Raw genomic sequence first — 12665 nt, 5'->3', positions numbered from 1 at the left:
AATTGGAGAGGGAAATTCCATTCCCAGCCATGAAGGAGTAATTGCTTTTCAACTTGCATTCTCATTGTAAATAAAATTTTGGACAAAGAAAGAGAGAAAAAAAACTGGACAAAAATCTGTGAAACAGCTGTTTTCAAACATTGGACAGCTGGCAGTACAGGGTTGTGATCACTGAGAGAATAGAAACAAAGACAGAGAGCCTTAATATGACCCTGTCATTCTGCTTGGAGATACTTTCTGGATTATAGCCCATGGAAAGACATTCCAAGCAGAGCATAGTGGTTTCACTGGGTTGAGAATAGAGATAAGGGTTCAGAGAGTGGCTGGAATTTGTGGGGCAGAGTATCAGAGAGAAGGGAAATACTCAGAGAAAGAACTTCAAATGTCTCCATAGGATCCATTGGAGTCTTTGACTGAATACTAAGCTGTGCATGCTTAGAGTGAAATTCTGAGAGGCTGGGCAAATAACAATTACTAGGAACAGAACTACCAGGAAGCTGTAAGGTGAATAATTCCTAGAGCTAATAAAGGATTGAGAAGTGGTTGAGTTCTGATCAGACACAGAAAAGAGACTTTGTTGAACCTCTGGGATGTTCAGTAGAGACCTCAGAAGAGTCACACCTTAATAATAAGGATCAGGTAGGTAGTCCTAGAAAAAAGGCTACCACAAGCCCATACCAACTAACCAATAAGACTTAAAAGACTTGAAGGCTGATTTGCAGGTAATTTGACTGCCTGCCAAAGTAAAGATTAACACTCTTTAAGGGAAGACTACAAAATTCAGACACCCAACAATGAAACATACACAGTGGCCAGCTTCCAATGAGATACTATTATGAAGAAGCAGGAAAATGCAACCCCAAATCAGGAGAAAAGCCAGGTAATAGAAATAGATTAAAAAAAAAAAACCAAAAATCCAAAACCCCCACGAAAAAAACAGATGATTGAATTCACAGTCAAGGATTTTTAAGCAGCTATTATAAATATGTTGAGATTAAAGGATAATGAATACATAATGAGGAGATAAATACAAAATACAGAAAATAACAAAATGGAATTTCTAGAGGTGAAAGATCTGAAATGAAGTGAAATTAAATGAAGACTCACTAAATGGGTTTAACAGCAGAATAGACACTACAGAAAATGAGATAAGTGAAATTGAAGATATACAAAATCTAAAATGTTCAAATGAGCATTTCCTTTGAGTGTCCTATCAGCAGCCCAAATATTTCAGATTTTGGATTTTGGATTTTCTGATTAGGGATATACAACTGGTATGATGCAAAGCTTCCGAAATCTAAAGCCTGAAAGACATTTGGTTTCCAAGCATTTTGGATAAGGGATATTCAACCTGTAATACAAATTATCCAAATTGTAGTACAGACAGAAAAAAGAAAAAACAACAACACAGAGCTTTTAATATCAAGTGAGCTAATGTGTGTAATTTGAGTCTCAGGAGGAGAGGGGTCAGGAAGAGATCATATGAAATAGTAACTGAATGTTTTTCAAACATGATGAAAGCTGTTAAGCTTGCAGATCCAAGGAACTCATCTCCAAATCGAATAAACACAAAACCATACAAAGGCAAAGCATAATCAAATTACTGAAAACCAAAAAGATAACCCCCCAAAAAAGACAAATTTAGGTCCAATAAACAGTGATAAGAATGATTTTTAAATTCTTATCAGAAACAATGCAAACTAGAATATCTTTCATATGGTGAGAAAAACCCCACAAAACAACCCCATGTTATCCTAGATTTAAGTCCAATGAAAATAACATTCATAGGTGAAGGTGAAATAAAGATAATTTCAAACAAAAGCCAGAAAGAATTTGTTGCCGATAAAATAAATGTTAAAAGAGGTTGTAGGCTGAAGAAAAATCATACCAGATACAAACTTGGATTTATATGAAGGAATAAAGTATGCTGGAAATGGTAAATATATAAGTAAATATAAATTATTTTTTCCTCTTAAGAATGTGTTTAACTTACTGACTCTTGAAAGTAAAAATAATAATGTATTGTGGGGCTTGTAACATGTAGAGGTAAAATGTATGACAATTATAATAATTGATTTGTGTCAAAAATAAATGTTAGAAACCTCATAAGTTTCATTAGTATCTCACAGCCTTGCATATTCCTTTTTTGTGCTATGCTCACTGTATTTCTTCTCACATCCATAGCTCATTTTGCCTTTTAAATGACGATCTTCAAGCCCAATATCTTTCATGTATGTTTCCTATTATTTGTCATTAATAGTAATTTATTAATTTACTAACTCTAACATGATATCAGAAAAAGATCATGGATTTTGGAGTCTTAACATTACCAGGTTTAAACTCTGATATCACCTGTCCTTATATAAACTTCTTTGAATCTCTTAGAATTGTTGTGACAGTTAAATCTGTGAATATATGTAAAATGTTTAGGGCAGTACCTGGCATACAGTAGAGACTTCACTACTTGATGGTGATACCAAAAAGGGGGATGGGGCACTTTGATAAAGTGTGACTCTGAAGTAATGTGATTGCTTTAAATGTTACTTGTGAAAGCATATGAAGGTTTATCGTAGCAGTTGGTTTTTCATTTGGTTTTATACTAGCAGTCAAGGTGAATGGATTTAAAAAGAAATACTAGTATAAAAATGAGCAACTGCAAAACAAATTTATGTTCTCAGAAGTCAAGCTATTGGCTATGCTTATTGGGGGGAAATGGTGGATTAAAGGTGACATAAGGGGGCCTTGTGGCATGTTGGTGATACTCTGTTTCTTGATCTAGGTCCTGGTTACATGAGCATGTTTAATTTGTGAAAATGTATATAGCTGTACAGTTATGTTTACTTTTCTGTATATATGTTATACTTAAATAACAAGTTAAGTAACTTAAAGCAAAATGTAACTATAGGGTGTTCTCAGCTTCTCATGGAAGATTTATGGTAGTCCACATGTTTAGCTTTCAGTCAAATGTAACACATTTTGAACACTCATTATAGGCAATAATTGGAATGAATTTAGGTAATTCATTTCATCTGCTCCTCAAATGAAAATAGTCAGCTTGGGTGAGTACTCATGACTATAAAGGTGAAATATACACATGTGAAAATTCAGAAAAGTAGAAAGAAGAAAGTTAAAATCGCCCTGAAGTTTAACCACTTAGAGATAACCACCACAAATACTTTTTATGATCATCCTTTTCCAGATATATTTCTCTCTGTTTTTGTATTTATACCCAAATGTTTATTTATAAGTGAGTCATACTAGTCTTGCTGCTGATTTTTATTTATTTTTATTGTAAAATTTACATAAAATAAAGCTGACCATTTTAACCATTTTTAAGTGTACAGTTCAGTGGCAGTAAGTGCATTCATAATGTTGTGCAACCATCACCACTATCCATCTCCAGATCCTTTTCCTCATCCATACTGAAACTCTGTACCTATTAAACAATAACTTCCTATTTCTCCCTACCCCCAGCCCCTATAACCACTATTCTACCTTCTGTATCTAAGTATTTGACTATTCTAAGTACCTCATATAGGTAGAATCAAATAATATTTGTCTTTGTGTCTGGCTTATTTCACTTACTGTAATGTTTTTAAGGATCATCCATGTTGTAGCAGGTATCAGAATTTCATTCCTTTTTAAGGCTAATATTCTGTTGCCTGTATATACCATATTTTATTTATACACTCATCTGCTGATGGACATTTAGATTGTTTCTACCTTTTGGCTATTGTGAATAATGCTGCTATGAAGATGGAGGTACAGATACCTGTTTTGCTTCCAATTCTTTTCAGTACTTTTGCATACATAAACGAAATCATTACTGGATCAAATAATAATAGTATTTTTAATTTTAGGGGGAACCATTTACTGTTTTCCATGGCAGCTGTGCCATTTTACATTTCTGTCATCAAGAGCTAGGCTACTCAAAAGTAGCTGTATATATGAGGGAATATAGAAGTCACTGTGCATGCCCAGGGAATGGTACAGGCTCATAAAATAGCTCAGAAGACCTTGAGTTTATACCTTGTGCTGATCTTTACCACAGAAATCCTATGCCAATTTTAAAAAACAAAAAAGAAAACAAAACCAAACCTGACGAGCCCTGGGGAAGAGGCAGCATCTGATCTCCAGAGTTATCACATTAGAAGATTCAAACATTCAGTAAAATCATAAGGCATACAAAGAAACAGGAAAATATGGCCTCCTCAAAGCAGGGAAAAGTAAGTCACTAGAAACTGTTGCTGAGAAAGACTAGATGGTAGATTTGCTAAACAAACACTTAAAGCAAGTATCTTACAGATGTGCAAAGAACTAAAGGAAGAGGTGGATTAAGTTAAAAAAAAAACAGTGGAATAAAATGGAAATATCAATGGAAAGATAGAAAACAAGAAAAGAAACACCAAAATTCTGGAGCTGAAAAGTGTAATAACTGAAGTGAAAACCTTACTTGAATGATTCAAAAGCATATTTGAGCAGGTAAAATAAAGAATCAGCAGACTTCAAAATAAAACAATTGAAATTATGAAGTCTGAGGAACAGAAGAAAAAAATGAGACTGGCTGCAATGGCTAACGCCTATAATCCCAACGCTTTGGGAGGCTGAGGCAGGTGTGTTGCTTGAGGCCGGGAGTTTGAGACGAGCCTGGGCAACACGGCAAAACCTCATCTCTGCAAAAAATAAAAACAAAAATTAGCCAGGTGTGGTGATATATGCCTGTAGTCCTGCCTACCCAGGAGGTTGAGGCAGGATCACTTGAGTCCAGGAGCTTGAGGCTGCAGTAAGCCATGATCATGCCACTGCACTCCAGCCTGGGCAACAGAGCAAGACCCTGTCTATAAAAAAAATAAAAAATAAAAAATAAATGGACAGAGCCTAAGAAACCTGTCAGACATCATCAAGTAGACCAACATGCAATGTGGAAATTTTAGGAGAAAAGAGAGAGAAAGGTGCAGGAAGAGTTTTGAAGAAATGGCTGAAAACTTCCTAGATTTGATGAAAGATATGAATATAAACCTCCAAGAAGTTCAGTGAACTCCAGGTAGGATAAACTCAAGTGAGATCTCGCCAAGAAAGACACATTATAATCAAACTGTAGAAAGCCATAGACAATGAGAAAATCTTAAAAGGAGCAAGAGAGAAACATCTTGTCACATACAAAGGATCCTCATAAGATTTTAGAAGATTTCTCATCCGAAACATTAGAGGCCAGAAAGCAGTGGGTTCAATTGCTTGAACCCGGGGGACGGAGGTTGCAGTGAGCTGAGATCATGATACCACTGCACTCTAGCCTGAGTGATAAAGTGAGACTCAAAAACAAAGAAGCTCATGCAAATTCACATTAGAGTGTTATAAGTTTAGGATGTTAAGCATAATCCCTGTGGTATCCACAAAGAAAATGGCTATACAAAAGGAAATAAGAAGGGAATTAAAACATTTCATTACCAAAACAATCAAGTAAACACACAAGAAAACATTAATGCAGGAAATAAGAGACAAAATAGCTATGACATACAGAAAATAAATGACAGGTTGGCAGAAGACAATTTGTCCTTATCAATAATTCCTTTTTTTTTTTTTTTTTTTTTTTTTTGAGATAGGGTCTTGCTCTGTCACCCAGGCTGGAATGCAGTGGCGTGACACGGCTCACAGCAGCCTCGACCTCCTGGACTCTAGCAATCCTCCCATCTCAGCCTGCCAAGTACCTGGGACTATAGATGCATGCCACTGCACCAGCTAATTTTTGTATTTTTTGTAGAGACAGGGTTTCATCATGTTGCCTAGGCTAGTCTGGAACTCCTGGACTCAAGCAGTCCTCCTGCCTTGGCCTCCCAGAGTGCTAGGATTACAGGCATGAACCACTGTGCCCAGCCCACAGTAATTACTTTGAATGTAAATGGATTTAAAGTCTCCAATCAAATAACAGATATTGGCAGAATGAATTTTATAAAACATAATCTTATATTTAAAAACATATATGCTGTCTACAAGAGTAAGACTTTAGATCCAAAAATGCAAATAGATTGAAAGCAAAAAGGATGGAAAAAGATATTTTATGGACATAGTAAATAAAAGACAGCAGGAACGGCTATGTTATTATCAGATAAAACAGACTTTAAATAAAGATTATATGAGACAAAGAAGGATATTATATATTAATAAAAGATTAAATACAGCAAGAAGATAAAACAAGTGTACATATTTTTGTATATAATAACAGACTGTCAAAACATATGCAGCAAAAGTGGACAGAATTAGAGAAATAGTTCTTCCGTAATAGTTAGACAATACCCCACTGTCAACAATGGGTCTATTAACTAGATAGGAATTAGGTAGGAAAACAGGGGTCCTGAAGAATGAAGGCAGAGCACAGTGGCTAATACCTATAATCCTAGCACTTTGGGAGGCTGAGGCAGGTGGATCACCTGATATCAGGAGTTTGAGACCAGCCTGACCAACATGACGAAACCCCGTCTCTACTAAAAATACAAAAATTAGCTGGGTGTCATGGTTTGTGCCTGTAATCCCAGGTACGGGAGGCTGAGATAGGTGAATCACTTGAACCTGGAAGGTGGAGGTTACGTTGAGCCGAGATTGTGCCACTACACTCCAGCCTGGGAGACAGAGCGAGACTCCATCAAAAAAAAAAAAAAAAAATAAAGAAATAAAACAATTAGATCTAAAGATGTATACAGAATACTACCCAACAACAAAATACACATTCTTCTCACATATACATGAGACATTCTTTAGGACAAGACCATATGTTAGACTTAAATCAAGTCTCAGTCAAATTTAAAAGATATATAAGGTATCTTCTCTGACCACAGCAGGATGAAATTAGAAATCAGTAACAGAAAGAATACTGGAAAATTCACAAATGTATGGAAATTAAGCAACACATTCTTAACCAATGGGTGAAAAAAGAAATCACAAAGGAAATTAGAAAGTACTTACAGACAAGTAAAAACCAAATCAGAACATACCAAAAGTTAGAAGGTGCCGCAAAAGCAACACTCAGAGGAAAATTAATAGCTATAAATGCTTACATTAAGAATGAATGCCAGGCATGGTGGCTTAATCCCAACACTTTGGGAGGCCAAAGCGGGCAGATCACTTGAGCCCAGGAGTTTGAGGCTAGCCTGGGCAACATGGCGAAACCTGTCTCTATCAAAAATGCAAAAATTAGCTAGGTGCTGTAGTCTATGGGTAGTCACAGCTACTTGGGAGGCTGAGGTGGGAAGACTGCTTGAACCCAGAGGCAGAAGTTACAGTGAGTTGCAATGGTGACCCACCTTGCACTCTAGCCTGGGTGACGGGAGTGAAACCGTGTCTCAAAAAAAAAAAAAAAAAAAAACAAAAAACCTCAGGTGAACAACCTAGCTTTCAACTTAAAGGAAATAGAACAAGAACAAACTCAACCCAAATCTAGCAGAATGAAGGAAATAATAAAGATAAAAGCAGAGACAAACAGAACAGAAAAAGAATAGAGCATTAACAAAGTCCATAGTTGGTTCTTGAAAAAGACAACGAAATGTATATGCCTTAACTAGATTGACTAAGGAAGAAGAGAAGGTTGAAAGTACTAAAATCAGAGTTAAAAGTGGAGACATTACTACTGATTCCACAGAAATAAAGATTATAAGAATACTATGGACAATTGTATGTTAATAAATTGTGTAACCTAGGTGTGATGGACAAATTACTAGAAACATAAAACTTACCAAGATTGGAACATGAAGAAATAGAAAATGTGAACAGACTTATACCTAGCAGGGAGAGTGAATCAGTGATCAAAAATATCTTGACAGAGAAAAGCTGTGGACCTGATGACTTCACTGGTAAATTCTATCAAACAGTTAAGAACTAACACCAGTGCTTCTCAAACTTCAAGAAATTGAAGAAAAGAAAACACTTCCTAATTCATTCTGTGATGCCAGTATTGTCTTGATATAATATCAGACAAAGATGCTGCAAGAAAACTGTAGACCAGTATCTCTTATGAACATTGATGCAAAAATCTTCAACAGACTACTAGCAAACCAAATCCAGCAACACATTAAACACATCATGGCCAAGTGCGATTTATCCTGGAATGCAAGAATGATTCAACATATAAAATTTGATCAGTGTAATATATCACATTAACAGAAAGAAGGGGAAAAGAAACTCACATTATCATCTCAATTGACACAGAAAAGGCATTTGGCCAAATTCAGCACCCTTTCATGCTAAAAACAACTAGGAATAGAAGGACCTGAACATAGTAAAAACCATGTATGAAAAAAACCACAGGGACTATCATAGTAAATGGTGAAAGACTAAAAGCTTTTCCTCTAAAATCAGGAACAAGGCAAGGAGACCCACTTTTGCCACTTCTCTTTAACGTAATATTGAACTTCTAGCCAGAGGAATTAGACAAGAAAAAAATAGTTAAAAGTATCTAAATTGGAAAGGAAGAAGTAAAAATCTATTTGCAGCTGATACTATAAGTGTAATACCCTAAAGATTTTTCAGAAAAGACCTATTAGAACTAATAAATTCAATAAAGTAGCAAGATATAAAATCAGCACCAAAAACATCAATTGTATTTCTCTATATTAACAATGGACAATCTGAAAAGGAAATTAAGAAAACCCATTTTCAATAGCATCAAAAATAATCAAATACTTAGGAATTTACTTAACCAAGGAGGCAAAAGACTTGTATAATGAAAATGATGAAATATTACTGAAAGAAATTAGACATAAATAAATGGAAAGATATCTCATTTTCATGGATTGGGAGATTAAATATTGTTAAGATGTCAGTACTACCCAAAGCAATCTTATACATTCAAAGTGCTATCCTTATCAAAATCCCAATGACATTTTTTGTAGAAATAGAGATATCTGTCCTAAAATTCTTATAGAATCTTAAGAGACCCTAAATAATCAAAATAGTCTTAAAAAAAGAAAGTTTGACCACTCTCTTCCTGGTTTCAAAAGTTGCTACAAAGCTACAGAGAGAAAATCAATGTACTTAAACTAACATAAAGACAGACATATAAACCAATGGAATAAAATAGGTATCCAGAAAAACTCTGCCTGTTGTCAACTGATTTTTGACAAGGGTAGCAAGACCATTCAGTGGAGGAAAGGACAGTTTTCAACAAATGGTGCTGGGAAAACTGAATATCCATTTGCAAAAGAATTTAGTTGGACCTTTACCTAACAATGTATACAAAAATTAACCCAAAATGGATCAGAGACCTAAATGTAAGAGCTAAAACTATGAAACTCTTAGAAAAAAACATAGGGCAAAACTTCACAACATGAAGAACAAACTGCTGGGCATGATGTGTGACTGTAGTCCCAGCTACTCGGGAGGCTGAGGCTGGAAGATCAGTTGAGGCCAGGAGTATGAGGCTGTAATGTGTTATACTAATGCCTGTGAATAGCCACTGCATTACACCCTGAGCCACATAGATCCATCTCCAAAAAATAGAGTAGACAAACTGGACTTCATGAAAATAAAAAATTTTCGTGCATCTTAAAAAGATTACCTGGCAGGGCACAGTGGTTCACGCCTATAATTCCAGCACTTTGAGAGGCTGTGGTGGGTCAATTGCTTGACCCCAGGCGTTTGAGACCAGCCTGGGCAACGTAGCAAAACCCCGTCTCTACAAAAAAAGAAAAAGAAAAATTGTGTATTAAAAAAATAAGAAAATGTTACCAACAGAGTTACTCATAGGCAACTCATAGAATGGGAGAAAGCATTTGCAAATCATTTGTCTGACGAGAGATTGTATTCAGAATATATACACAACACCTAAAATGCCACAACAATAAAACGACTTGATTCAAAAAGAGGCAAAGGACTTCAATAGACTTTTGGAATTTCTCCAGATAAGCTGTACAGATTGTCAGTAAGCATATGAAAAGATGCTCAACATCACTAATCATTGGGGAAATGCAAATCAAAATGACCTCATACCCATTAGAATGACTACTATCAAAACAACAACAACAAAACCCCCAGAAAATAACAAGTGTTGGTGAGTATGTAGTGAAATTGGAACCTTTGTATACCGTTAGTGAGAATGTAAAATGATGTCGCCATTGTGAAAACCGGTACAGCTGTTCCTCAAAAAATTAAAAATAGAATTACCATGTAACCTAACAGTTGTACTTTTAGGCATATGCACAAAAGAAAGCAGAGTCTTGAAGACATGTTTGTACATTCATGTTCTTCACAATAGCTAAAAATTGGAAGTAACCCAAGTGTCCATTGACAGATGAATGGTTAAGTGTCGTATATACATACAATAGAATATTATTGAGCCTTAAAAAGAAAGTTCTGACATATGCTACAACATGGATGAACCTTGAAAATATTATGCTTAGTGAAATAAGCCAGTCAGAAAAAGAAAAATATTCCACTTAAAGGAAGTAACAAGGGTAGTAAAATTCGTAAAGACAGAAAATAGAATAGTGGATGCCAGGAGTTAGGGGAAAGGGGAAATGGAGAGTTACTGTTCAGTGGGTGCAGAATTTTAGTTTTGGGAAAGTTGAAAAAAGTTCTGGGCCAGGCGCGGTGGCTCATGCCTGTAATTTCAGCACTTTGGGAGGCCGAGGCAGGTGGATCACCTGAGGTCAGCAGTTCGATACCAGCCTGGCCAACATGGTGAAACCCCATCTCTGCTAAAAATACAAAAATTAGCCGGGCATTGTGGTGGGTGCCTATAATCCCAGCTCCTTGGGAGGCTGAGGCAGAATCACTTGAAACCCAGGGGGTGGAAGTTGCAGTGAGCTGAGACCACACCATTGCACTCTAGCATGGGCAACAAGAGTGAAACTCCGTCTCAAAAAAAAAAAAAAAAAATAGTTCTGGGTGGAGGTGATGGTTGCACAACAATGTGAATGTTACTTTATTCCACTGATTGTACACTTAAAAATGGTTAAGATGGTATATTTTATGTATTTGCCACAGTTTTAAAAATTGGAGAAAACACTACTGATCATAAAGCATATAATAAAGACATATCTTACCTTTAGCTGATGCTGGTATGAGACTTATAATATGTTCAGGCTTTCCTTAAGTTGCAGGTTTCTAGAAATGATTAGTGACTGTATAGAAACTGTACTCTTATGATTGTGGGAATACTACTTATTGATTATTGGAGCAAGCTCTGGAATGCATTTATAGTAATTTTGTTTTTTAAGTTCTTAGGGCCAGTACCAACAAATGTAAGAAGGGTGTTTCGAAATTTTATCAAGTGTAATAAGATCGTACTTTTCTTTTAAACTACTTTGATGTTGTTTCTGGAAATGATGAATATTCACTACATTATTTTGATTTTATGTTTATCCTTCTACATGTTTTTCTACTTAATAGACACATTTAGATCACAGTAAGAATGTATTTGAGTGCCAATAAACCTGACTTACCCTTGATTTTTGATGTTCTGTTCTAAATTTAGATATCCAAAGAGAAGAAGAAAAAGTGAAACGATCTGTGAAAGATGCTGCCAAGAAGGGCCAGAAGGATGTCTGTGTAGTTCTGGCCAAGGAGATGATCAGGTCAAGGAAGGCCGTGAGCAAGCTGTATGCCTCCAAAGCGCACATGAACTCAGTGCTCATGGGGATGAAGAACCAGCTGGGTAAGGCTGCACTTAACCTTACAGTCAGCTTGTAATGCCAGTGTTGCTGTTATTATCAACATGGGTTCCTTGAATAGGAAAAACTCTACTCTGGTTTTTATTCTTTGTATTTTCTTAGTGTTGAGTGTTGTACAAATGCAAAATATAATAATGTTTTCTTTTGTTAGTATTTTCTAAATAATAATGAAATCTACATATAAATCTGCTTTGTTTAGAAGTTAGAATGTATTGAACAGTGTTATCAAGTGACCTGAGAATTCAGTTGTAGAAGTAAGGGGCCAGCTTAGATGTTTGGAGGGAGACTGAAGAAAAGAGCTTTCTACCTTTGTCCTAGTCCCAGAGCAGCCGCAGGCAAAATGTTACAACAGGCTGTGGGGCTTTGGCTCATCTCCTTTTCTCCTTCATCTCTGTCTACCTAATGCTTCCTCACATCTTAGGAATCTGTAGACCACGTTATGGGTATTCAGCATACATGTGAACTGTCCATTTTCGATGACTTTTAGGAACTCATGATATTTAAAATAGGAATAAACATTGTTTCCTTTCAGTGTCCAGTACAGTACTGTTTGTAGTCATTCATCTAGTTTGTTTCTTTTCTTAATTTCCATTAAATTATGAAGTAGTTCTAACTCAGAACTATAATTCTTTAGTAGTGGCAGCAAATGACTGTCAGATATTTAGATTGAATACAGACTCAGAAATCATGGAGAGCCACGCATGGTGGCATGCAGTTGTAGTCCCAGCTGCTAAGGAGGTTGAGCAAAGAGAATTAAGTGCTTGAGCCCAGGGGTTTGAGGCCACAGTGAGCTATGATTGCACCTGTGAATAACCATTGTGCTTGAGCCTGGACAATATATATAGCAAGACTGTGTCTGTAAAAAAGAAAGAAATTATGGAGAAATTTTTCACTAAAGAATATTTTCAACTCTGTCAGATACTTCATTGATCACACTCAAAAGAAGTTAGAAGATGAAGTGATTTAATTTATAGAATGGTGCCAAATGAGTTTTTAATGCATTAT

The 12665-nt window shown here is 35.9% G+C and overlaps 1 protein-coding gene across 3 annotated transcripts in view; it reads left to right on the top strand.

Annotated features, from left to right (window-relative positions):
• The window catches only part of LOC105465405 (charged multivesicular body protein 3), a 120288-nt gene that overhangs the window by 83525 nt on the left and 24098 nt on the right, over nt 1-12665 (top strand). For all 3 annotated transcript variants that reach the window (XM_011713874.2, XM_011713873.2, XM_071077043.1), the window contains one exon: nt 11465-11644. In XM_011713874.2, the coding sequence (XP_011712176.1) occupies nt 11465-11644 (180 nt within the window). The remainder of the gene's footprint in view (nt 1-11464; nt 11645-12665) is intronic.

This window comes from Macaca nemestrina, chromosome 13 (genome assembly GCF_043159975.1).
Source record: "Macaca nemestrina isolate mMacNem1 chromosome 13, mMacNem.hap1, whole genome shotgun sequence".
In the NCBI taxonomy this organism is placed as follows: domain Eukaryota; kingdom Metazoa; phylum Chordata; class Mammalia; order Primates; family Cercopithecidae; genus Macaca; species Macaca nemestrina.
The sequence above is the reverse complement of the archived record's forward strand: the minus strand, read 5'-3'. Positions and strand labels throughout refer to the sequence as shown.